At 43.6% G+C, this 26,805-nt stretch overlaps 1 protein-coding gene across 6 annotated transcripts in view; it reads right to left on the bottom strand.

The window, feature by feature from the left end:
- Positions 1-26,805, bottom strand: part of LOC128875378 (teneurin-a) — a 770,168-nt gene that overhangs the window by 130,641 nt on the left and 612,722 nt on the right. Inside the window, exon 1 of one of the 6 annotated variants that reach the window (XM_054120905.1) lies at positions 285-2,175. The exons of the other annotated variants lie outside the window; for them this stretch is intronic. Coding sequence (XP_053976880.1) covers positions 285-340 — 56 coding nt within the window. The 5' untranslated portion in view covers positions 341-2,175. Of the gene's footprint in view, positions 1-284; positions 2,176-26,805 lie in introns of those variants that run through there. 6 annotated transcript variants of the gene reach the window in all.

Below are 26,805 nucleotides of genomic sequence, written 5' to 3'. Positions count from 1 at the left end.
TTATACCGACAAGTTCGCATTCAAACATTTTTAATAAGATACAGTCCACTCATCCACAATCGTTGGGAATCCTGATTGATTCCACGTTTAATCGTCGCTAAAAAATGTCAACGGTGTTCCACACACACACACAATCAAAAGAAACTGCTTTTCAATTCGCCCATTAGTCTTATTCATGAAAAGTACTTCCGCCTCACCTAATGCTACAACTGTACCCTTCTATCACAAGTCACACGATTATCGCAGTGAACCACCCCTCAAGGTATCCAAGATGAATCCCTTACCTGACGTGGCGTCGCGGCAGCGGCGGCGGTACGGGGCTGTGAAAGTTCTCCATCATCGTGTAAGAGTCGTGGTCGGCGGACTTGTGCTCGAGAGCCTCGAGATGATCCAACCTGAGCAGCTCCGGCTCGCGTGGCGAGTGGAGCTCACAGTGGGCCACGTGAAGCAACGGCCTCAGCGACGAACCGCCTTCGCATCGTTGCTGCCGCGAAGGCGGCCTCGCCACCTGCCGATCTACACCATCCGACGCGTGCTGTTCGTCGCCCCAGACCTCGAACTCACCCGCGGCCGAGTAGTCACCGAAACCGCCGTTACCCTTCACCGTTGCACACTTCTTACGACGATCGTCGAGCAGCCCGGGCCACGCGGAGCCCCGCTCCTCGATCTGCCTGCCCTCCTTACGTTTGTATTTCACCAGGTACTGCTTCTTGCTCGACAGCGACAACGACAGGCTGCCACGGTCGCTGGCGCGACGGGGCGTCAGATTTCCAGCGGAGATCGCACGGGCCTCATAGAAATCCTCCGCGCAGTTGAGCAATATTACGCTCTTCAGAACGTCAGCATGTCAAGTTCAGCCTGGCTTGGTCTGATATAGGACCTGGGGGTCTCGAGAAATGGCTATCGAGCCTCTAGGACAGAGGTCCCTTGGATAGGGTTCCTAGTCGCTGTTCAATTCCTGACGGAGGACGGAGCACTTGGTGTTTTTAAATATGAATTTTAGGATATTGTGCGCAAGATATCAACGTGTCATGATCACCTCGAAAGAATTTTGTTAAATCTTCAACCCTCGAAGACAATTCACATAGACATGTCACTTTCAATCGTGCTCAGATTCGAGTCGGTCCGATTTGGAGTGTCCAGAGTCGTTTAACTACCTAGGACGTCAGGTTCTCTAAACTCGACACTCCAGACCGTTTCACGCTGAACACTCGTCGTCGAGATAAACGCATTCCGTGTCCTGGGAAAGAGTTTGCGTAGCGGACCTCGCGTACTACTAGCCGCCGGCTACGAAAGGGGAAACTCTCGCGTACGCAAACTTTGTTATCGATCTGTCAACGCCAGCGAGAAAGTTCAACTCCCGGCCCACGAGCGATGCTCCACCGCGCGCGGAGCTTTCCTCGGTTACGCGATTGTCACAAGCCAGGCCAACCGTGTCGCGATCCTTCGTCGTTGGCTTCTTCCACGTATCCCTTTCACTGCACTACGCGATAACACTTGAACGACTCCGATGGTTCCGTACACGGGTCACTGTCACCAAGGATCGAAACTCGTCACTCCAAAACGGGCTGGACAGACACGTTCCTCTCTGTTGACAGGCACCGTTAACAGGCGCGCTCGAGACGCTCCCGTTGACGGAGGCAATTCGTCCCCGTAGCTGATAACTAGCTGTGGAACGTCCGCGCGGTACGCGGACACTATCCGTCAGTGACGGACGCGAAAACTAATTGGGTCAGGGGGCCGAGAACCGCACGCAAATCCGTGCTGGCGAAGCGTGAGCAGCGTGGCACCGAAAATCCCTGGGGTCCAGGCGAAGGGACCGTGTCGTGTTTGCGAACTGTGTCGAACCCGCCGCGAGGATCAGCCGTGCTTAGCGCGCCGGGTCGCACGGTCAGGTGTCCCTCGAACGATTACTCCAATTTTACGGACGACTTAAACTTCGTTTTGGAGCGTCAAAGTTCTTTGAGTGATCGTATGTCGAGAGGTATCCTGGTAGCGAGGGACTTCCGTTTAAGGGATGTTTGCGGCGAACGGCGCCGCTCGTGTTTCCCGAACGTGTAGAGAGGTTACTGCACCACCGAGTCTCCCCTCTTCGCGCACGGCCTGCGAAACGATCTCGTAGTCTCGTCTTGACGCTCGAGTACGCTCGAGGGCAACACACACAACCGCGCCAGCTGCGGATCAAAGACTGAAGGGCCACGGCGCCGCAACGCCCGGCACCGAGTGACACTGAACGTCCCCTCCACAGGGGCAAGTTCCACGCATGCGCAAACGCGAACGCTCCCACCGCCGGGAATCCCAGTCGCCGCGCGACGAACCCTCGGGATGGAACGCCGCTGAGCGGGTGGTGCGTGCACTAACCCTTCGCGGAGCCGGTGGCGTCTCGATTCGACGCGATTCGACTTGTGTTTCGCGACTATGCGATCTACAGGGTGTTGATACGGACAAGTTTCATGCTGGAAAGGAGACCTCGTTCGGAGGATGCTCGGAAAGTTTTGACATTTTTTATCTCGTTGGTATCGTTTGAGACTTTTGGGACGAAGTGCGTGGAATCGAGACGATTTAAGTGTGTGCATTTGTGACTGTGTGATTGGGTTTGAGGGTGGAAGAGTGCGGTCGAGTATCAACAAGTGAAGTAGAGGCGAGACAATGTGAATAGAACGAATTATTTTTCGATGAGTGTTGAAATCCTGTTAAGGGAGACATCGAGTTGGATAGCTTCAGATATCATGATTGCTAGTTATGAAATTATAATCGTTATATATGCGGTAGTAAGACATGTATGTCCTGAAGCCATCAGAGGGCTGTTCAACCGATCGCTTTCCCGCAAGTTCCCGATCCACCGCTAACTCCCATATATGCATTCCTCGACTGACCACTGAATGTCCTGATCTCAACGTCAGATTACTATAATTAGACCAAACTCAATTGAAAGTATACCGGGGTAATCCCTTAGTGGCCACGCGGAGAGTCGATTTATCATTTTTTTAATCAAACTGCAACACGAATTCCTCGAAACTAATGAATCCCTACTCGAGTAAGCCGAATATAGAGTAGATAGTAGATAGGATGATCTACTACTAAAAATCAAATAACCCTCCGTGTAACTCAACACAAATAATTCTATTATTTTTTCTAAATGTTTACTTCCAAGAGACCCTCAAGTGCAACAATCTTGAGGACCTCTGCTCTCTATGTAAACAATTAAAGTTTCCAGTTTAATCCCACTTGTCAAATAACCTTTTCCTCAAACCATAAAATAAAATCCACAAAAAGTCGAAGAAACTACATCTTCGATCGCAAAGAGTCCCGAAAGGAATTGCAGAAAAACCACCCCTCGGTCAGTGTACCACCAAGAAGCGATCGTTACTTCCAGGGAAGAATAAAGGGAAGTCCGAAAACTTCTAGGCGAGGCTAATTTCGAGTGCTGGCAACTCGCTCGCTGAAACTCCATCAGAGTGCCTTAATCATTTACGCGTACTCCGTTTCACGGCGGGAAACGGAGTGCGGTTCTTGTTAAACGCGCGCAACGCTTTGTGCAAACGAATTAATTCACCAGCGAGCACAATCGCGGCCGAGGAGTTTTCGAAACGCGGTCTATAGACGCGGACACGTACTCGCATAAGCTGGTGCACGTGTAACGACGGCATCCACCCCCAACTTTCATTCAAGTGGGCGTGAACCCCAGAATTCGAGCAGAAAAAATGCTAATTGTTGAGAATTCTTTTTTACGATAATAATTATTTAATACAATTATTTTATGCATGTGTCGAAAGTGCATTGATCTGAGAATATTCTGAAGTATCAACAGTCTTTTCGACTCCGTAGATCCTCCTTAACATCACAGGGCCTCTGTATGTGGGAAAGCTAAAATGTGCGGGTGAATTGTGGCCACGAAACCCTTGTATTCACGATTTAGGGTCAAAGATCGCGCCGACGAGATTCGAACCGCTCTAGCACGGGTTGGAAACGAAGCTGCGGAATAGCGTACTTTTGGTTTCTGCCACCTTAGTGGCTGGCGCGTTCGCTAGAGAAACGCTTAGGGAAAGATTGTCATTTTGGGGGGAACGACAAGCTGACAAAGAACATTTGTGTTAGGGTGAAGTTTTAAATTGTAAAGTCGAAACGTTGTGGATTTAATGCTTCCTGTTCAATGCTGACTATAATGGGTACCTGCGATGAGCGGTCACTTTGGAAATTATTCTTTGATACGTCTATGTTAAGTCTTCATCCCTTACCTGAAACAAAAAAAAAAAGAATCGGGTTAGCGATAAAGAACTACAATTTTAATTTTAGTTTGATTACATCTAGTCTATTCTTATATTGAGACTTTAGTCAAGTGGATGATTGTCATGGATGGTCTATAATAGTACGTAGTTTAATATAACATTTCGAAATTTTAAGATCTTGTGACTAGATCATAATGTGGAAATCAGTTAGCTCGAAGTCTACATATTTCAATTACGAATGAAATCTAACGCTACAAGGTTAATTCAGCTAACACGTGAATGAAAATAAAAATCATAAAACCATGAATCTCTTATTGGAAACATAAAATCCAACCCCAACTTCAATACAGGACTGAAAGGAACACCTAAAAGAGCTCGAACAGCATCGTTCTCCATTCCCCTCAACCGAATACCATAAATTTCTCGTACATCAATCGAAGAAACATAATAGCATCGAACAGTTAACGTATTACGAACAATTATTCTTACATCTCACGGTCGACATTGTTGGAACGAAATTCAATCAGCCAGGAACGTCTGGCTTCGTTTTGAATCGCGTCGAACGATGCTGTAACGGAATCGTTCGAGGTATCGACGCTCACCGTGCAATAACTGTTAAACGACATTATTAAGCGCACAGTGCTAACAATTAACGTACTTCGGTTATCGCGTTAATATTTGCCGTAGCGATCGTCACGGGGCTTTGCTGTTGTCGCTCCCGTTATCCATTCTCTCTCAAGCAAGATATCATTTCACGATGCAGTAATTAAACGGCGCTCTTTTGATGTTTAAAGGCGAAACACGAGACGGAAGAACGGTTTCTCGAAGAAACGACGGTTATACCCGTCTCTGAAAATCACTCGTCCAGGACGCTATATAGCGAGCATCGTTGTTTACGCGTCGTCTGCTTGCTTACATTGCATCCCCGTTTTCACTTGGCGTGGCTCGAATAGTTTGGAGTCTACGCAGTTCGCGGAGTACGTACACCGACTTCCAAGAATATCTGCGGACCTGGTAGACTCGTGATTTATTCCCACGTTCGCTCACCGTCGATGAATCACGGTTTCATTCAAGCTCGGAATAGAAAGATTAACACGGCCGTCGAACTACCAGGGCTTTGACTCTCGCTGCGATTGCAAATCCTCTTGGACTGATTCATAAGTTTGCGAGGTGTACGTTACGTTTAGGGCGGGGTTATTTATCCTTAGCGAAGGTCTGAGCGTCTGAGGCTGTTTCGAGATCTTGAATTCGCGGAACGTGTATTTGTCGTGATCTCTGTATGGGATAGGAAAAGGCAGATTAATTTTGAAGGACATGGATGTCTATTGAATCGCTACTTCACAATGGCTAATAGATACAGTGGTCGTTGAGGCAACATTTTTCTTGTTCTCTTGTCTAATCTATAATCTCCCTTTGCGATTATCGAGGACAAGAAAGCAAAAACAGTTTCTGATATTTTAACTTCCCATCGAACGCGTTGCTTGCCAGATTACGACTCGTGAAAATAGCCAGGCACACCTCGCAAACATCCTCATTCCGAATGTCTCCCGCAACTCCACGCTGCAGGGAAATTCGAGCAGATTTCCTGCGAACTATACACCGACGCAACTTTAACGCCGTTAATTAAATGTTCCCGCTCGCGGACTCGTAAAACTGGCGTTTCGACGATTCCTGGCCCGTCAAAGAGCAGCGTCGTCGGGTGGTCGTCGATTTAATCGCGTCGAAAGCGTCCTTTGCGACCGAGCACAGCACGCTCGAACGCGACCGCGGATTCTGTCGAGGCCATCTCGAATTTATAATTAAATACTCGTACGTAATTTCCGAGGGCGCCCGATTCTGGATCGCTGAACCTCCCTACCACTACCCCTTCCTCCCCCCATTAGGCATCTTTACAGACGCGACGAGGGTTATAGAGATACTATTGACTCTCGAAGCTATTCCAGCGAGAGTGGTGCGCGCGGCTCGTGAGAGCGTTTCCCTGGGAAGTTTAATTATCCCCTTCGGTACATCCTGCTGGTCGTTGATACTGGCGAACAATCCACGAGCCCTCGCACGCATATCCATCGGGCGAACCCAGTCCAGAGACCCACGAAGAAGGGACTGGGGGATAGATGGACGGAGAAGTTGTTTTATCCGAAATCTGCCACGGCAGCCTACAACGTTTACCCTTTTAGCGGCGACGACCCCCGCTGCCACTCGCGCCATTCTTCGCCACGGCCGCCTAGGAACTCGAGAACTCCCCGGATTGCAACGCAGTGGTTCCTGTACAGGGTGTCCTTAACGGTTCGGCGGGTTCCACTGGAAGGATTGCACGTTCGAAATGTTGAAGATAGGCTCGAGTGATAGAGAAGATTGTTAGATGTGGATTTATTGGTTGACAGAATTATGGTGTTCGAGCCTAGGAGTATTCCTTGTAGCTTGAAGCTTCATGGAATTATATCAAGGGACTATTTCACCGAAGGAGTTTAAAGACTCTCTCGCAGTGCCTGTTGTATTTTTGGTATCGCGATAGCATTATTGAAAGTGAATTCGTTACTTACCAAAGCAACAAAACTATTGTGTTTCACCCTAGGGTACTCTTAAATGCTTCATTCGATCAGATCAAGTGCACTATTTTAACCCTTTGAGTGCCAAGAGCGATATATCGCTGCACGAAGCTGTAAGTGCTATAACTCATTAAAAAATCAATTTTGCTTTACGAAAATAAAGACACAGACTTATTTGTGCATTTCAATTTTATTTCGTATACCGTAATGGGTGTAATATAATGTATAACGGCTGTTTGTATTATCGTGTAAAAATGTCATGAACCTTCAAATAAAATTGACCGAAATATACATTTTTGTTTACAATCGTGCACTTTTGCTAAAATTTGTCTAGCATTTCTCGTATATTTATAACAATTTTCTCTAGCACTCAAAGGGTTAAGGGGAGGAAGGGATGCACCTAAATGTCTCTGCTACAGATACTCTGCTAAAGATGAAGAGGATATTTGGAAATCAAGCCGTTGGTCATCAAAAGAACAAATTTATACTCTAGATCTACATATCGTAGATCTCACCTCACTATATTGTAATAATTTCTACAAATTCGAGGATTCATTAATACGAAGACAGCTATGCGATAGAGCGCAGCTTGTTTCAAGACGCCGAAATTCTACCAGCTCGAAGAACTCGAACGAGAGCCTCAAACACCGCCACCACCCTGTCGCGAACCTGAAGCTACGAAAGCCTCAGATCCGATACCTCGATATCCCACACGCATCAACCCAATAATTCAACGCACTCCTGCAAACCACTTTCCTTCTTTTCAACCCCAGTTTCGCGATATTTTCCGGCAGCGGGCACCCTGTATACGCGTGCACGCAACTACGCGAAGCACTCTTCAGTCGCGACTCGAAAGCGTCCCTGGTGGGAGTCTGCAGAGGAGCATAGGTGGGGCGGAAGGAAAATTCGCGACAGGGCCTTTGATGTCGCTTAAACAGAAAACGTCGGCCCCTGCTGTTCCAAGCATGGCTTAGATTCTTCCTTCCTTCCTTCCTTCCTCCTTCCTTCCTCCTTTCTTTCAGCCAGCTAGCTTCTTACGGTCGTCTGCCTTCACGGCACGTCGGACGTCTTTGAATCTCTCTCTCTTTCCTCCCCCATACCACCGCCGCACTGTTATCGCCGCGCATCTCCTTAGTCCTTTAGTCCTGGCCGCTTTGAGACGCGCCACGACTACCAGCGGCCCCGCGACGATGAAGATATCGTACCGTTCCGCTGCCCAACCCACTACGTCCTTGCCATAAGCACTCATTTGTTCCCCTTATCTGCTCGATAGGCACTTCTCCGCCTTCTGGGACGAGTGGACGCGCAGGACCGCGCGAGCTCCTTCCTGCTTTCCTGTTTGCGCACCGATCGGCCTGAAATTTGCATCGCACCTCGCGAGGAGACGTGCTGGGAACGTGCTCGCAAGTCTGGGGCTAATGGCATATTTGTATTAATTCTAAAATTTAAGGGGGAGCTTAAGACCCTTTGCAATCGAATCATTGCACTCGAGACGCATTGGAAGTTACCGTGTGGTAGTCTAGGAGAGGATTTCGTTGAAGAAGACTTTCTAAACTCTAAACCGTCCAATTTGCTGAATTTATTTCTTTGTGTTTTTGCTCTTTGCAATTGAATCCTTACACTCGAGACACTTTGCAGGGCATCGACAGCCTATCGAAGAATTTTGTTGGAGGAGACTCTCTAAACTCTAAACTGTCTAATTTGGAGAATTTGATTTCCTTGCACGGTTTGCCTGCCCGTGCGGCGTGCTAACGACCCTACCCTGCGTACAGGGTAAGGGCAAGACGGCAGCGAAACGGGCCAGTTTTATCGAGCCACGAGTTCTTTGAGCGAGACAGATCGAGAACGATAGCCGTTCGGAGACGATAAGCGTCCCGCCAACGCTTTGATGATGACGCGTTTCTTGCGTTCGCTCCAGACGGCCGTCGTCGACTCCACGCTGCGGGCATTGTGCGAAATTTCTGGTCGTTTTATGAGAAACGACCCGACCGCCCGTGGCGTTTGTGATTTTAACCCCTCGTCCGGCTGAGCGCGAGTTAACTCGCCCTTTGTGAGGAACGTTTGCCGAGCGAAATTTGTACAGTTGTCGGAATAGCGAGCCGCGAGCTCGCTTTCGCGATGGCTTCGTTTCTGAATTTTCTGACTTTCCGAAGTTGATTAGTTGCCCTGCCAGAAATTTCGACCCATCGTCGCTTTTGCAACGGAATTGTTGTGTGGGGCTTTTTTCCGAGAGCTTTGAAGAGACGAGCAGGTTGCGGGGATGTTTTCGGTACGTGGTTAAGGGATGGGAACGACACGCTTTGCTGGAAACTATTTTACACCGCGTAGATGAAGTTTGGACCTCTAAATGTCCAAGGATGATACTTTAATGTCTCGGCAGGGTATATCAATGCTTGCAATTGAGTGAAAATGTTGTCATTTGTTTATTAATCTTCGTGAGAGTATCTGTTACTAGGGGAGGTTTTCTTGATGAAAATGAGCACAAACACGGCCACATTCGGCCTACTTTCGACTACACATAGTTGCAAGCTTCCCAAAACTGTGAAACTATGCACAATGATGGTATATACTATTGCGTATTACTAACCATAGTCCGAATAGGTCAGTGATTGGGCTCACTCTTCTACAAGGAAAGCATTTTAGGAGTCTGCCTCCGATTATTTTGATTTTTGGATATGTTTTAAAGGACCGAAAAATAAGATATACGCATTTTTTTATATTGGCCCGTTTACATATTTAGGGGGTGAAACAACCCCCTAAAAGTTTCAACTGCAATAGGCTATCTCCGAAACTATCATAGATAGAAGAAAACTTTTAAAAAACAGTTTTATGGTTTTCTATCTGCATATAGAATCTGGCCCTAAATTTTATAAAAAAAAATTGCAGCTGAGACTTTAGGCCATCGTTTCATCCCCTAAATATGAAAATGAGCAAATATAAAAAAAATGCGTATGTCTTACTTTTCGGTCCTTTAAAACATATCCAAAAATCAAAACAATCGGAGGCGGACACCTAAAAAGCTTTCCTTGTCAGTGGAATCTCGCCAATTCATTAATAGAACTCCCATAAGAATACAATGAAACATTTCGATATGTATTCGAGTCACTTTTGATAAATCTCATGATTACGTATAATTCGAAATGGTTAGAAGGTAATTGTGTTACGTGGAGATCGGGTCCAGTTTCTTAGAAGTGGGAATTAGTGTACTTGACCGAGGAAATCGATACGGGCGTTACGTTCACGTCTGTGATCGTTGATTCCTGGATTTGGGTAAACTGATCCTTGGATGTATGCGCGACGTCGTCCTGTAATACCACGCTGTTGGATGAATTGTAACCGTTCAATAACCCTATGATGAATTACGACTCGAGAGATCGATGCCTCCTGGTTTACAGGACCAGGAAACAGCATTAGCTGATGTTGCGTTGGCGTTCGGTTTGCGCTGTACGTTATTGCGAAAAAAAGAATATTTGTCACGATATTCGAGGATGAATTTATGCATCTAGATTGGTGGAGATTTGTTCTGCTGCAAAATTGAATTTGATATTGCATTTCAAGGTCAATATTTTTTTTTTTTTATTATTTTTATCTATTTCCGATGAACAAGATGGAAACACGGAAAAATCTAATAAAGGAAAATTTGTGAAACGTCCACACGGTCGAAAAAATACTATGAGAAATATGATAAAGGAATTTATAAAAGAGAGTTGATTAAATTATATAAAAACTATAAAAATGTATAAATTGATATGAAAAAATATATATATATATAAATATAAAGATATTCCTAAGAACGATAAAAAAAATTCGACTGAGAAATACGTATGTAAATTTGGACCCTCACTATTTCTCATTCCCTCATTTCGACAACTTCACCTAATGTTCTCTACGCGCTCGCGAAATTTGCATCCCTCATGTAACGCTCGAGACGCTTTTAATTCTTAATAAGTGAACATGGCGGAGCGAAAAGGTAGAAGAAAACATTTGCATCCTTTATATAACAGCGGCGCTTCCTTTAACTATTACAACGCGAAAATGGCGGAATTAAAAGAGGGAAGAAAGCAATGTTAGGAGCGTAGAATATTTTAAGTTTTATACTTCCGGGGATCGTTAAAATTTTTCAACATTCTTTTGTTTTAACGTATCTTAATGGAAAAATCGTGAAATATTTAAATTACAAATAAAACTTGTGTTCTTTACTTTTCAAAGAAAGAACAATGTTTTTGGAGTTGTTACTTTAATTTTGTGCTTGTTTGAAACAGATTAACATTGTCGTAAGTGCCCATAGAGTGGATTGCAAAGCTGAACATCCTATGTGAGTATTTTTTCATCGTACAACCTTTTTTATTCATTTATTATACATCACTAAAATTCCCTGGTCGTTTTGTATAGACACGACCACTGATAAAATAATTTTTGTAAAAAAGAAATATAACTGACTTCGAAAGATATTAAAACTGCACTAAAAATGATGAAATAATTTTAATTAGTTGCTTAAAAAGTAACATTATTACTCATCAGCTCTTAATGATTTTGGTTATATTATTAAATACAGCATATTAAATACAATGCAACCTTTTCGGGGACGTTCAGTTCATGAAAAACTGACAGTTCCACTGAAACTGAAACTGAACTGAGAACAGATATCACCGTCTAGAGACCGTTTAGAGAAACATTGTGTTCCGTTATTGCGAGTTTTTCTGTCAGATAGAAGAGCGCGATAGCGAGGACAATGAAGAACAGCCCAACGATTTCCCGCGTGGACCTGGCTCGCGTCTTTTAAATCCTCCCTTTCCCTCCCTTTATTCTCTTAATTCAATTTTAAACTAATTTCCTTAAACCGTTCTGTATGCATGGATATTGTCCAGCTTCCAATCTTCCCCTAAGTTTTTTAATTTAATTTCAAACTAATTTCCTTAAAGGCCCCGACCCACGCGGAGTGATCCAGTCGCGCAGTTGCACGCAAGCTGGAGGCTCGCTTAGTGGCGTCATTAGCGTTGCATAAAAGGAAAACGGACAAGTGGGAAGTACAGTTATTTTTATCGACTCTCACGACGCTGCGTCGAGTGCTACATGTCGACGACACGCGCTGCGAGCTGATAATAATACCACAGATTCATGCAAGAGCGATTCGAAAATATCATGGTTCGATAAACATAGAAAGTCATTATCAGACGCATAACGATTTTTCGCGAAGTCGGGAGAATTGTTATCAGAGCCTTGGTGAAGTTTTCTACTAGAGGATCCTTTAAAATTTTTCTCAAGCAAAGGGCGCATTGATCTTAGAATGCTCGAAGTTTTAAGTAGATTATGCCGTCACTGATCAGACACAGCGCCGAATAAACGATTGATTGATCCTGTGGCCTACGTAAATTCCTGCAAATGTACACGCAGTTCCGAGGAATAATAGTAAACATAGGAGTGCACTTTTCGGAAGGAACATCCCTCAAATTCCGATAAATAGTAGTATACATTGTAGTATTTTCTGGATGGAAAACTCGTCTGAGTTCCTTAGACGTGACACAGATTCATATATTGTTCCTTTGGAACGATTTCAATGAAACTTAATATTCGGGCGTTTTTTGGGGTCGCAGATACCAAATCTGAATTCAGAATTCGAACATTCAAAATAGCGGATCTAATATGGCAAACCAAAATGCGAACAGTGAAGTCGAGAAGTTCGGAGGGACGTTAATCGGGAAAGTAATCGTGAAGTACAGTGGTATCGAGATTATTGGGTAAAAGCTCTTGCGATAGAAGCGTTGACTATAAGCGTCAGCCGCTCAACGCTCATAAGAGGCTATTGATTTCGCACGAGTTTCGAGTAATGGTAGTTTACAGCACTTTGCACGTCGGATCGTATTGCGAATTCATGGAGACGCGCGTACTTGAGCGGTCTTTAACCCTTTTGAAACAACCGTCGATTGCTTCGTCTGTTGGCGGTGCAGCCGATGATTTTGATCGGCACGTATGAATGCAACGAACTTTGCTGGCCGAAATTATTGTGATATCCGGGGATATTGTAAATTGTTTAAGGTATTACGAAGCAGAACCACGAGTATAACATCTCTCTGCAATGCAACAATCCTTTTACCTAAATCGATGCATTGTACTCTTTTTTCTTTTTTTTTTGTTTCAGGTACAGAAGGCAGTCATATTATAATTAATTGCATAGGTTTTGTGGTGTTCGTGAACCAAGTTTTTATATTGGAGGGAACTAAACGTGGTTAAAATTGCACAGTTTGCCTAAAATTGTGTTGTAAAACTCTTGTTTTGCTTTGAGACCACAGTTTGAGAAACACTGGTGTAACCTATTAAATCTCTCGTGACAATAGCGTTTGCATTTCTGAAGTGCCGGCTCGATTCCCACGAGCCATGGCGCGCGCGCACTCGAATCGAGCGTGCACCGTTTTCGCGACGGTGTATTTTTTTCACGTTTGACGCTCGTGGGCGAACGAGGGTTTCCGATGGATACTTGACATCGTGTATTTGCTCGAACATGAACGACAAATACGGGAAAACATAACGAGAGCCCAGATTTCACATCTCATATGAAATTCCCCACATTTACATCTTATGACAACCCTGGATTTACAATCTGGCTACTGGCAAATTGGCGTACGAGAAGAAGACCGAGATAAAACAGCATTCACAACACCGTTTGGAATTTTCCGTTTTAAACGGATGCCCTTTGGTTTCAAAAACGCACCAGCCACATTTCAACCTTTAATTTCCTTATCTATACCTACTCTGTACCTCCTCGCATGAAAAAACAAAAGAGATATACCATATTTATATATTTGTTTCATTCTTCACGCAAGAAAAAACGTTTTCTTTTAACATAAAAGTATTATATTGAATTATATATCGATTATATAGATATCTTTGGATATCTTTCTGGTGGTAGCATGATTCCACGTTCGTTAAAGTTCAACAAAAATTGATCTAAGCGATTGTTGACATCGTCATTTAATGTAAATGTTTTTCTATACAAAAAAAAACCTGTACAGACTAGAACAAATAACGATGGAACGCGTGAGCTAAACAATTACACTGAATCAACTAAAATTGTCAAAATATGTAGTGATTATTTGCTTGCGCAAATTTATATTTGCATAGACACCGATGAAGAATTGAAGTTTGTCACGTTCTCCCACATTTGCCATAAATACATCTACATCCGTAATCTAGTAATGATTGAGAGAGTTTAGGGTGAAAGTGGCTGATTAAAAGTACGATTAATCATTCTGGTGGACAAAATACGAAATTACTTTCCGAACAACCCAATAAAATTCATATAATAATCGATTAACGATGGTCTCCTGCACTACTTTCACGTAGCCCAGAGACGACGGTAGCACCCCCCCCCCCCCCCCCCCGAACCTTAAATTTCGTAGTAACCCTTACAGAATCTCGCGGGGCTCCTTTTCGTGTAGGGCTCCGTAATACCTGGCATGCCAAGCCAGGAGATAGGTCGTCATTACCGGAACCAATTTTCTACGACGAATACTGCATCTCGAGTGTCCTCGTCGGGATTTACCGTAGCAGCTCGAGGGTGCGCGCCACGAAAACGAGAGTCGTGCGACGGGAAGGGATACACGAGCGGACGGAGAAGTCTCTGGAAGAATGGTCGATTTCATATGAATGCATTCCATGCAAATGCGCCGCGCTGGGCTGAAGGGAAAGGGCCGTCCAGGGAGGAGGAGGATGAAGGGCACGGAGGAGCGAGGAGGAAAGCAGTCGGTTTAACCGAGCTCGACTAAGGGAGGGGGTTCGGCACGCCGATGCGGAGATAATTGGGTGAATACATTTCGGCCCTTCGTACCGCGGATATATATTCTTTGGAAGGGTTTCCAGCGTGCATTATGCACGCGCGCGCCAGGAATGCGCGCGCCCGAGCTGAGAGGGAAACTGTGCGGCTCATTGTCGGTGCCACGTGCGCGTGCATCGCGGATCTGGAATTACTTGACGAATTTTTCTGAATCCGAATATTACCAACAGAATATCTCGAATGTTTTGCAAATACAGCTGGAATGCCTGGTTATTTGAATATTACATCCCTATTGCGTTCATTCTTGTTTTAATTGTGTTCGGTCCTGGACTCTCTCCGAAGGAGCATCTTTTCTTGTCTTCTACTCTCATGGAAACAAAAACGGTCAGAAGTTTATTTATACTCTGACGATCTGATATACCTCGATTGTGATTATAGACAATACTATTACTTGCTTCTGGCAATAAGCGTTCTGCTGGAGTTGACGTCTCTGCAATTGGCAGGTATTATCTGGTAACGACACTTAATGAAGTATAAATGAATCTATGTACTACCCTGGCAATTCATTGGAAATGTCCAACGAGGAGAACGTAGAAGCTCCAGCGAGAATAAAATACTTTTACCACAGAAAACGGAATAAAAACTATAAAGTATGGAGACAAGCAATAATTATTGAAAAAATCAGTATTTTATTAAATTATTATTCACATTCCTAATAATATTATCAGGGGGGCCAAAAAGTAATGTCATTTCTTTTACGTTAACCCTTTCGCTACGGAGGAGCTGGCCGCGGTTATATATTCATGGTATACGAAGATGTTTTCCGTAAGACTGGTTGCACCGTACGGCAGCGTAAGACTGGTTGCACCGTACGGCAGCGTAAGACGCGAAAACGTGTTTTGCGGCATTCATAGAAATCTCGAGCGTGACTGACACTAAACTATCGTAGTTTTGTAATGCATACAATAGAAAGTAATCATACTCGTTTCATGGATGCCGCCAATAAGCGACAGTAACTTAATAAGTTCAATAAAATAAAAAAAAATAAAAACACTTAATAAGTTTCTATTTTTAATCAATTATGTAATTATGAAATTTGAATGTGCAAGAAACTACAAAATGCAAACAATATGCAAGAATATAAAAAAGATTGAAAGTAAAGTTCATGTTATAATATTTGTAGGATAAAATAAATTCGTCTTTAGGTTCAATTTCTGCAGGCACGTTCGCCAAGATTTTATTTTGCACAAAGATCCGCAGTCTAGTAATCACCCTCGTTATCAACAGCCTTTTGCCATCTAGTGTGCGAATTTTCAATGTCAGGTCGATAAAAATCATTGAGCTGATGAATGATAAATAAGTATTGAGATTCGTGGAAACGATATTACTTTCCAGTCTACCTAGTAATAACAAAATAAAACATTCCTTTTGGAAAAGTTCACCTTGAACCAAGCATTCCTAATGCACAGTGGGATGTCACTGGATGTTGCATCATTCCTAACAATAAAATTACAGTAAGAAAGATTGATTTTTTGGGGAATTCATTGAAAATGAAGCACCCCCAGCGCACGGAAGTATTTAGACGGGTACGCTCACCACTGGTTGACCTGTTTTTCGCGAATTAGGATGGAGGATGACGCTGAACAGATTCTATCGGGGCAAGAGAGGACGATGCTCCACGAGTCCTCTTTTGTTGCAGAAGAGATTTCCATCCACCTCGAGACTCTCTTTGCATTCAATTCTTCTTGTTACTTCCCTGGGCATTTTTCTTAGACGTATTTGCGAATGTTCTATGCTTTAGATGGCGGCACAGATGTAGCCAAAATTTGCGGCAAGGGTGGAAGTACTAGTTAAATCTACGGAGACTGACTTGGATCCCAGAAATTGTAAATGGTGGCCATTACGGTTACGAGACTTTAGAAGAGAAGGATTTGACGACGACCTAGTTTTGACACTAGAGTTACTGAGCTTTTCAGTCTAGGATAGGTACCAGGAACTTCTTTTTAATATTATTCAGTTATTAGCGATGCTTTTTGGGGCAAAAATGAATCCTAACACGGGTCCATTTGAATTATATTTGCTTATACGTTACTTGGGAAATGTTTGAAAATGTTTCAGGTACGTTTAATTACAAATAATGCGAATGAGGTCACGTTGGACTGATTATCAGTGAAAACGCCTCGTCGATCTGTCGATGGCACTCTCGCGAAGGTACAAAAAACAAACATAAAGATTTATGTATAAATATCAAGCTAATGGTTGTTGAAGCATAGGAAACTTCAATATCATACTATGCACTCCAATAAGCATTTCTTTGATATTTTAATTTCCATTCAATCATGTAATCAATTGTGATATTCGTGATACAAGGGGAGTTGGTTAGGCCAGTATAGTTTTTCATAGCAGCCACTGTAACCCGAAACAAATTGGGAGCAAGGCCGAATAGAACATACGCTTATACGATCTTATTTTATTGCTTTTATGTGTTCGATCCACCCCTGAAGTGGGTCGCGTGTATTACGAGACACCATCTATATGTTCAGCATTAGACAGTCTGTTTGTCATGAATCGAAGTCGAATGATGTGACCCGATTTTCTGATGTTGGATATGTCAAAGTCAAAGACAAAGATCAGAGGTTCGTGTTTAACATAAACGCATTCGTTACTGGAATAAATATATGCATCTGTCGTAGCACTGTAAATATTTGGTCGGTGCCATCTTCCTATACACAATTTTTGTGTGTAATCATTATGTTCTTTTTTCACTTCCTGTATTAAAATTTAATTCTTACTTTTCACTTCTTAATTTGCGAATAATCATGTTCCGAATTGAATATTCAGCTACGAAAATGACTCAAAAGTAGACTTAACTATTGAGTAAAAATATTCCCATGCACGCTTGAGGTTTACCTCTTCTGTTATATTCCTCACTAGTCAGGAAACTCTTATCCAGATAAAATATCAGATTTATAAAAGAAACCAGGAAGTATCTACTAAATCTCGAGTCCATTCATCACACGTAAGATTGAAGTTTGCAAAAGAATCGTCTGAATCGTACGTCCGACCGATTGGACGTTCTTTCAAGTAAAAATCCTCGGTCTCAAAACACTTGTCGACCGCTGTACACGGGAGCCCCTCGAGGCGGAATGAAATTCGCCATTGGCACGAACAGGCAGTGATTTAAAGAAGAGGAGGACATTAAGGAGGTTCCGTGGAGGACTCGCTCAAGCGTCGGATTCATTCGTGCGCGGCCATTGTCTGCTCCTCGATTGCCCATTAACCGTGCAACCGGCATTCGTCGAATAACGGATCGACCTTTCAATTGTCGTAGGCCTTTCGGCTGGGTCGCGTTGCCGTTTCAGACTACCAGTCGCTTAACGTCATATCCTGGCGGATATTATGACGTCTGCGCTCTGAGTGGCTACCTTCCGCCTAGGCGGCCGCATAATTACAGCCAAGTTTGCCGCGCGTTGCGTTTATATCTCGCGGTCTGTCGCTGTAACGCCGCTTCTGGACCATCGCCAGTCACGTGTTTGCTCTTCTTATCTTTTTTTTTTTTTTTTGGCTTTCACTTACGAGGAAACATCCCCGAGTAAACCAGCTAGTCGCATGAATCTCCTGTAGAATGCAGCTCTTAAATGTAATTAAATGTTCTTCGTGAATTATGTTTTCATTGGTAATTGTTTCTACCAAAGAACTCCGCTAAAAAACATTTTAAGAGTTCGTTGAGAATAATTGATCCAACAATTCGCAATTAGATCATCGAACCCCACAGGTCATTGGCCCTTGGAATTTTCCTGCCCGTCGCAGAAGCTATGAATCTACACAGAGACCCGACGCGATGGTGGAATAAAAACGGACGTAGAGGTCTGCAGTTCGAGACATCGACGACGAGGCGAACGTACTCGTATATCGTCGGTGCTCATACGTCGCCCTTAACAGCCTGAACAGTTTACTCAAGCAGACGGTTAGAGAATGTATAAAGGGAGAAGTAACGGTCGTCTTCGAGCATTCCATCACCACTTGCTCACATATAGATCCCTTTTATCGACGCGATACCTACGTGGATGAGGACATCTGATCGTGGAAATGGCGTCGGAGACTTGTCGTTGGAAAAGTTACGCGCGGGACGTGAACACGAATTAATAAAAGGATGGTCGGCCGTAAATTACGAAGACACGGGGTCGGGGGGAGGGGGGGATACGTTTCGTGCAAACGAAGAGGATCGTTCAATCGGAGAGCAAACGGGGCATCAACGCCTATCGGCCGTAAGAGCCACTCAAAGGGCGCCGCGTTTCCGCAACAACGTGGATACACAAACGCCCGCATCAACTCGACATATTTACTCTGCCGTTTGTTTCCCTCCCGCGAAATAAAGCGAGCTCGTTCCTTTTAATAAGCAGTCGCGTCGCGTTACGGCCTACGGCTGTCAGATTCCACGGGGCTGCGAGGGGACAGGGGGCAAGGGGACACAGCGAGAAATGGCGAGACAAAAAAAAAAGGGGCGAAAAGTTCCGCGATGTTGCGCGTCGGACACCTACCACTCTGTGCTAGCGATGGGCTCGAGACTCGTTTGAACGCTTCAGATACTGTGAAGCGTCAAGCGAAGCTGTCAAGCATTTAGGTTCAGAGTCAGTTGAAGTGAACTATCGATGACCTGCGGTGGCTTCGAAGATCTTATAATGTTATTGAGATATCGAGCCACTTAAACAATTAGTCAAAATTAGGGATCGAGGTACGAATTTAAAGTTCTAGCGAAGATGTGGATGGACTCTTGATGGAACTTGTTCAAACTAATTTGAAACATTTTGTAAAGTAGTTAAAAGTGGAGGTTCAGGTTCCTTTTTAGGTCATATTAGATTACTAGCTGCACCCCGCGGTTTCACCCGCGTGGAATACTGCAATAATTACTGTAGCGTTTATGCAAGTATGTAGTTAGGTACGTCGTAACTGCTGAACGCATTTAGCTGGGTGTAACGCAGAGATAGATTTTTAAATGTAAATGTTAATCACTTAGCTAGCAATGTCGTGTTCTATGTTATTCAGCGACTGTTGCTTTCTGTTACTGAAAACATTTTTAACATCGGTTCGGTAGTTCTAAAGATTAGCTACATAGAAACAAACAAACTTTAATCTGCATATTCACTAAAAATCAACAGTCAATCTCAAACAATTCACACACATTCGTCATTACTAGACCGCGGATCTTTATGCATTTACAGGAAATTTGAATGTGCAAGAAACTACAAAATGCAAACAATATGCAAGAATATAAAAAAGATTGAAAGTAGAGTTCATGTTATAATATTTGCAGAATAAAATAAATTCCTATTTAGATTCAATTCTTGTAGGCACGTTCACGAAGATTATATTTTGCATAAAGATCCTCGGTCTAGTCATCGCCAATTAAAACAAAAAGAAAGGGAAACATGACTTTTGTCCGTATTCGATGGCGTTCGAACGCCCTGGGCGAATAGTTCAGTAACACGAGTCTCTACGTGGAACACTTTCGAGATCCCCAGCATCGACTGGCAAAGAAATCAGACCAGTCTCTCCCTCTTGTATTCCCTGTACGCGATATTGCGACCAGGGGTGACAGTGGGCGCGCGTTTACAGTCTCATCTATCCTACTCTACGGAGACCCTTCCTCTTGGAGAGTGCGACATTCCAGACCCCGGGTTATAAAAACGTTATTGTTCGCCACCCAGTGTGTGTGCCTGCGCCATCGGGTCTCGTAACGCCACAGATCACTTTCTGCACGGAACGTCACGTTTCTAATCCATGTTTCATGCGTGAACGTCCGTGGCATGGATACCATCGCTGAGAGATCGATTGGTTTCATTAGATCTTTCAAAGACAGTTTTCGGACGTTGCAGGGCGCTTGATTGTCAAATTGATTCTTTAAACAAATGTTTCGATGGTTAGTTGAATGTGAAAGCGAAATGAAGTCTGTTAGGGGCTAATATTCCAGTAATAATAGCTCTCATGGCAGCGTTCTCTTAAATGGTCCATTGCTGGCGCGTTGGGGCTGGTTTTGTTTAGAGGGAAGTGAATGTGGCCGTAGTCAATAATTCGTGTCGGTTGCGCTGTCTTGCGGGGGTTGCGCGTGTCGCGCAAATCGTGAGGGTTAATTTCGTTGCTGGAAACGCAACCACTGCGGCGACCGTGCGTTTCCTCGGCAGACTGGAGATCGATAGCATCTCGCCGCGAACCCATGAATTATAACGGAGGCTAGCAAGCAGCTGGAAGCGTCGAGTGGTAAATAACGAATAACGTTTACGTTGTCGAAAATGACTGGTAGATTGCTTGTGTCAAGATCGCTTAGCGAGACCCGTGTTTGCCGTTCTGGAAAAGTCAGCTTGTTTTCACAGTTTACCGTGCGCGTGATAAGGCCATCGACGTCATTTTGGTGAACCATAAAACGTTGTAATAACATTTCCAAAATGAAGAAATAGCAAACATCGGATACTGTTGCTCCTTTAACGAACCAGTAGAATACAATACACACCACTACTATGCTTCCAAGCTATTCAAATCCTTAAGGATGTATGGAAGGTGCAATCGGAGACAAATGTATATGAAATTTGAATTAATTGAATATTAGATCATTACATATTGGCTTTTTAGATACTTTCACTATTTTCTCTCCTAGTTTATAAATTTATAGATTATTCTTGCTATTTTTTTAAATACTATTTCTCTATTTAAATTAACATGGTATCATGTTTCTCGTATCCGTAAATTTGTTATACATAGAAACTGTTATAACTTTTGAACGACTTAGTAAAACGACCCAACATTTTTTGAAGAACCTTACGAAACTTGTTAAAATAATTAAATTTTTGTAATAAACACTGACTATTTTAATATATTTCCCAAGCACCTTTAGATACAAGAGATTAAAAATATCCTATCACCGAAATCATCGTATCCTTGAATTTCAGGATACCACTACCAATCCGCTCGTTGCCGTCGCGTTAGGTTGAACGGAAATCACCATGGAAATAATGACTCGGTGGTGAAAATTGTCGTGAAAGTCTGGGATCAGCTGAAATCGAGGGATCTGCGTAGCTGGCGGTTCTGGAAGCGCGCGTCTCATTTCGCGAAAGCTGAAAAAGAGGAAACGGGTTACCCTGGCAAGACATCTTAACTACGTGAAGGCGATCCGCGCTGGTCTTCGGCCGCGTCGCTGCTTAGCGGCCCGGAAAGCGAAAGACCATTACGGGGAATCACACGCTCGATGACACTCTTCTACTTAGGAAACCATATTAGGCCGAACGGCTCGTCGTTTAAATCACTGCGTGCAATTGCGAGGCGAGAGGTCGATGGCGGATTTGCGCGCGATTGAGGATGACGTACCTGTTTCCCGAGAGGACGATGAAAAACTTTGGAATTATCGTTGCTCGAGACAATGTTTATGTTTCCTTCGTGGCTGTCGACCTTTCTAGATCAATGGATTCGTCATATCTCTTTTGTTTAACCCATTAACTGCCAGGCAAATTTAGTGCGTCTTACCCTGGGCGCCAAGTATTATATTATTAACTCTTTGCACTCGAGAGATGACTATCGGTTTGACTCTGGTTCAAAGGGAAAAGTAGTGGTCTTTATAGGTTTGGAAAAGATGGAAAATGGAAGGATAGGAATTATCTTAAGTTTAGTGGTCGGCAGAGGAGAGGTAGCGAGGTCGAGGTCCGGGATGACTAGTGAGGATGAAATCATCAGTTATCGGAGGAAGAAATCTGAAATGTTTGCTGCTGGAGTTTGACGGAGGATGAGAAGAAGGCAGAGTTATCTTAACTAAAGATAGTACAAGGATTATGTTAGCATACAACAAAACTTCATAAGAAAAGAACGAGATACGTAAGCTGTACAGAACAAATATTAAGTATTAAAATCAGGTTCCCCTTCCACTGTACTCGACATAAGAGAGGCACTCGCCTATTGCGAAATCTCTGCTGCCTACAAGTTTCATACGTAACTACCGATCCCTCCGAATCGATCGTTCCTTCTGACGTTGACCGTCTCCCTGTCTAAGGGATACGAATCCTTCAGGTGACCTTACCAAAGAATCCGCTATAGTCGGGGTAAAAGATTTTGGCCGCTCAAGAGCACTTCTCTAAATCACATCAGGTACGACCACTGCTTTTACGTCACATCGGTTAGTCGACCGTTTATTCCGTTCCTTTGTCTCTCAGGGGCAACAGTGCTGCTCCCATTATCCTAACTTTTGTACATTCGAGGAAAGTAAGGTTCTATTATCGATCTAAAGTGAATTAAATTTAATATCTCTGATATACAGGTGTATTGATAGCTTATCGAGAAAAATATACCAGGTATGTACTTAGTTTGAACTAAGAGGGGTAGTGCCGTGGGCGGAGCAAAGGGTCAGAGATGGCAGGGTGGAAGGACAAGCGTTCAGTGACCTTGATCAGGGAAACTGTTTTGTCGCGACAGGTCGTAATCTCATCAGTCTCTTTCTTTGTTGTCATCCTACTCAATCTTTTCCTGTCGTCAAAGGAGCGACCACGGCGATGAAGTTCAAATATTTACAATGTCCAAAGTAATTGGGAGCCTATCTACTTGACCGAGGATACGAATATTTAAAAAATATTATTCATCGTTGCTCATACATATCAAGTAGATTCTGGTAAATACAGTCAGTCTAATAAGTAGATTGCGGATCTTTCTGCATTTATAAGAAATTGGAATGTGCAAGAAACTACGAAATGCAAACGATATGCAAGAATATAAAAAAGATTGAAAGTAAAGTTCATGTTATAACATTTGCAGAATAGATTCCTATTTAGGTTCAATTCTTGCAGGCACGTTCGAGAAGATTTTATTTTGCATAAAGATCCGCAGTCTAGTAATAAGTATTCATAGAGGAACCATTTATTTTAAATGGGTTGCTGTACGAATAATAATATATTAGGTGGACTCGAAAGTAATGTCGTTTCTGCGAATTTCAATGCTTGTTTATGATTCATCAGCTCGTTGATTTTTATCGATCTAGCATTGAACATTCGTACACTAGATGACAAAAGATTGTTGATGGCGAGAGTGATTACATAATTGATTCAAAATAAAAACTTATTAAGAATGTATTTGTTTGAATTTAATGCAAAAGAAATGACATTACTTGTCGGTTCCTTTATTAGATGAAATTTAGCGATTTTGTACGTTTTATAAATAGTAGTTTAGTAGCCAAATTGATTCTGCGTGCCTCTTAATTCTTTCGTGAAATAAAATGTTTATCTGTACAGTGAGAAATATTGCACCGTAGAATTTATAGTTTGTGTTTGTCGAGCAGAAAATGTCGCGAATGCATGTGTCGTTGCGCGACGGTCGCAGATTGGACAGGCACGTGTACCGAAATTGTTCGCTTTTCGTGAAAAGGATGTCCGTCGTTATCCACGCGCGATTCTTCCTCTCCCCTCCGCATCGGTTCCGCTCGATTGTTCCTGTCACGTTCGTTAAGAATTCTACGCGTTACGGATGGCGCGCATAAGGGCGTGACTTGTTTCTCGCATTCACCGGGCGATCATATAATGCACGATTTAAAATGCCGCGGCAGTATGTTCCGCGATTATGATAATGCAATCGCCGCCATGTATTATTTATAATGTTGTACCTCCCCAATTTTTCTCTCTGCTGCTCCATAAATAAAATAACGTCTGCTGCGTTTTCTCTCTCGCCGAGAGCGAGCAAAACTATAATTTAGATACAAATCTCAAATAACGAATAAAAGGGGTAACTGTTTTTTATGCGATGTTTGTTCGATAGTAACTTCTGCTTCGATTATGCAGCGAAATGTTAATCGAACAGTATTTGCATTGGTAGTTTCAAATTTGAATTATATCAAACTAAAAACGGTCAGCGTTTAAAACAATTTTTAATGGAAATGGCAGGCCATAATCGTCTGATGTTGCATAGTTCTGTTACGCTACTTGCCCCGTAGAATTTGTGCCTCGTTTGGTAACGAGATCGTGCACACACCTTTCGAGCAAACGACCAACCACTCCGCTAATTGGGCGCAATTATTCAACAGGATCGATTGGAACGCTCGCGTCGAATTTTCGCGATCCATTGGATCGATTATCGAGTGCTGCGTCGATGAGCACATAAGGAAATTGGGACGATCGAGACGTATCGGTGGCTGATTCATAATTAAAACCAGGCCACGGAAATTTATTTTCGCGCGACCGAGTTAACGGAAATTATAACGAATATGCGACTGAAAAGAGACCGAGGTCGAGTCGTTTTTTCTCGTGGAAAGTGAGCACCAAAATGGTTGAATATTGATTACGTATGAGTAGATGAGTACCCGTATGGTCAGTATATTACGAAAGTGTGTATTATAACAATGTTTACAGCGTAAGCGTTGAATTTTAGCAACTACCCTACTCGGATATTTTGATTAGTAGCATTACTTACTTAATATGTCGTATTAAAATCAAGTTAGCAGCTTCACTATTCTGTTCCCCCATTAGAATAGGGGCAGTTAGAGATATCTTCTACGTTTTCCCTGAATCTTTAGTGTCCAATCAATTTATTTTGATCGTTCAAGGCCACTGAAGGACAGACATTCTCTCTTCTTAATTCTTGGCTATTCCGTCGCCCCATCTATTATTCGTGTCGTTTCGAGGAATTAAAAGAGACGATGCCAAGATTGAACCAGAGAAGTACCATGAGATAAAGCACCTCGTCTTCTATCCATGTTAATCTACCAGTCGAGGAGGTTCAATCACTACGGATCCGATTGTTTATTGACAAATGTTTGTTGGAAAAAAGTCAAAAATGCCCACTATAGAGGACTCAAAGGATCAGTAGGATCTAGAAACCCCAGCTGTGCTAATTTTATCCCCCAAAACAGAGACTGTACGGTGAGAAATGTGTTACGGGTTGGTCTAAGACTTTCTAGTTTCTCACGAAAGTTTGCAAATGCTAAGGTGGCAGTAAACAATGTCTCACAATTCCGTGGCGGTCGACGTTAGGGGTGCATCGTCCTCGACCAATTTCTAAATCCTCGGCATTTAACCCTTTGCACTCGAGAGGTGACTCTCGGTCACCGCTAGGTTCAACGCAGTAAACCAACCAGTAATAATGTTTGTTTAGGTTTAATAATGTCGTTGAGGCAAAGGTGACCTGATTCTCAAATCTCAAATTAGAGAGAGATTGACACCTTCGAAGTCAATCTAAGCTTAGCATTCGTGGCAATAGAATGCTAAGAAAGCATTTCGAGTTGCTGGTAGATACCGGAAAAAGGGCTTCGAGTGCAAAGGATTAAGACGGGGCCCGAAACGAAACTCAAACTCTTCGGCCTCCTCCTCCCTAAAATCTGTAGAGAATCCTCCGATTCATAAGACTCAGATACTAAAAATTTAGAGAAACAAACGATTAACGAAAATTGGAAGCCTTTTCTCTGCGAAGCGCGTCGGGAAACCCTGGAAGCATCCCGTGGATCGCTTAATTAATTTAAAGATACCACGGCGGGGGGGTTCCGCATGTCGGAAACCGCTCGTCCGAGGAGCGACAGTGTTTAAACCGTGTCGCAGCGAGATTCATAACGCGCGAGGACAGGAGGGCGGTGGCGGTGCGCGATAAAGCATGACGAAATACTGGCGCCTGGTAGATGGGACGGCGCGCAGGATGCAGATAAAGTTAATGGGATTTTATCGGAACGCGGTGCAATCTTAGGTTGCTGACCAGGCTGGACGCGGGGTTGGAGAGCGTCGCACGGGGGTTGGAGAGTCCCGTGAGGTCGGGGTTGGCTGAAGTAGATTCTCCTCGTACTCTTCTCGTTTCCACCCGGACTCAATTAATAAAAGGGCTTTCTCCCGTTCCCCCGGCTTCTCCTCGGCCCGCTCTTCGCCGCCCTCCTGCGGTCGTTGTTCCCTTACGCAGCCAAGGTCCGCGTACGTTGGGAATGGCCGACGCCGAGAAACGCAGCGTCGCACACGGACGCCAGGACCACCAACACCAACGTGGTCGCTAGACGTTCCTGGTTAAGGTGGGCTCAGACTGATCCCTGGATTCAGGGTTCATTCTTGACTCAATAATACAGGGACGAACGATTTAGATGATGCTAGGGGGATGAATTTTAATTATCAGACAGGTTCTAGCTCGGATAGCACTATTACAGGAATTGTTCAGTTATAGATCTTCGGAAGGTGAATTGGTGCAATGTGTTCTTGAGCCCAGGTGACTGCGTCCAGTTTTGTTAGCAACGTATTTTTTACGTTGGGTGGTCGAAAGTGGG

This window comes from Hylaeus volcanicus, chromosome 4 (assembly GCF_026283585.1).
Source record: "Hylaeus volcanicus isolate JK05 chromosome 4, UHH_iyHylVolc1.0_haploid, whole genome shotgun sequence".
Classification (NCBI taxonomy): domain Eukaryota; kingdom Metazoa; phylum Arthropoda; class Insecta; order Hymenoptera; family Colletidae; genus Hylaeus; species Hylaeus volcanicus.
This window is presented reverse-complemented; position numbering and strand designations above follow the sequence as displayed.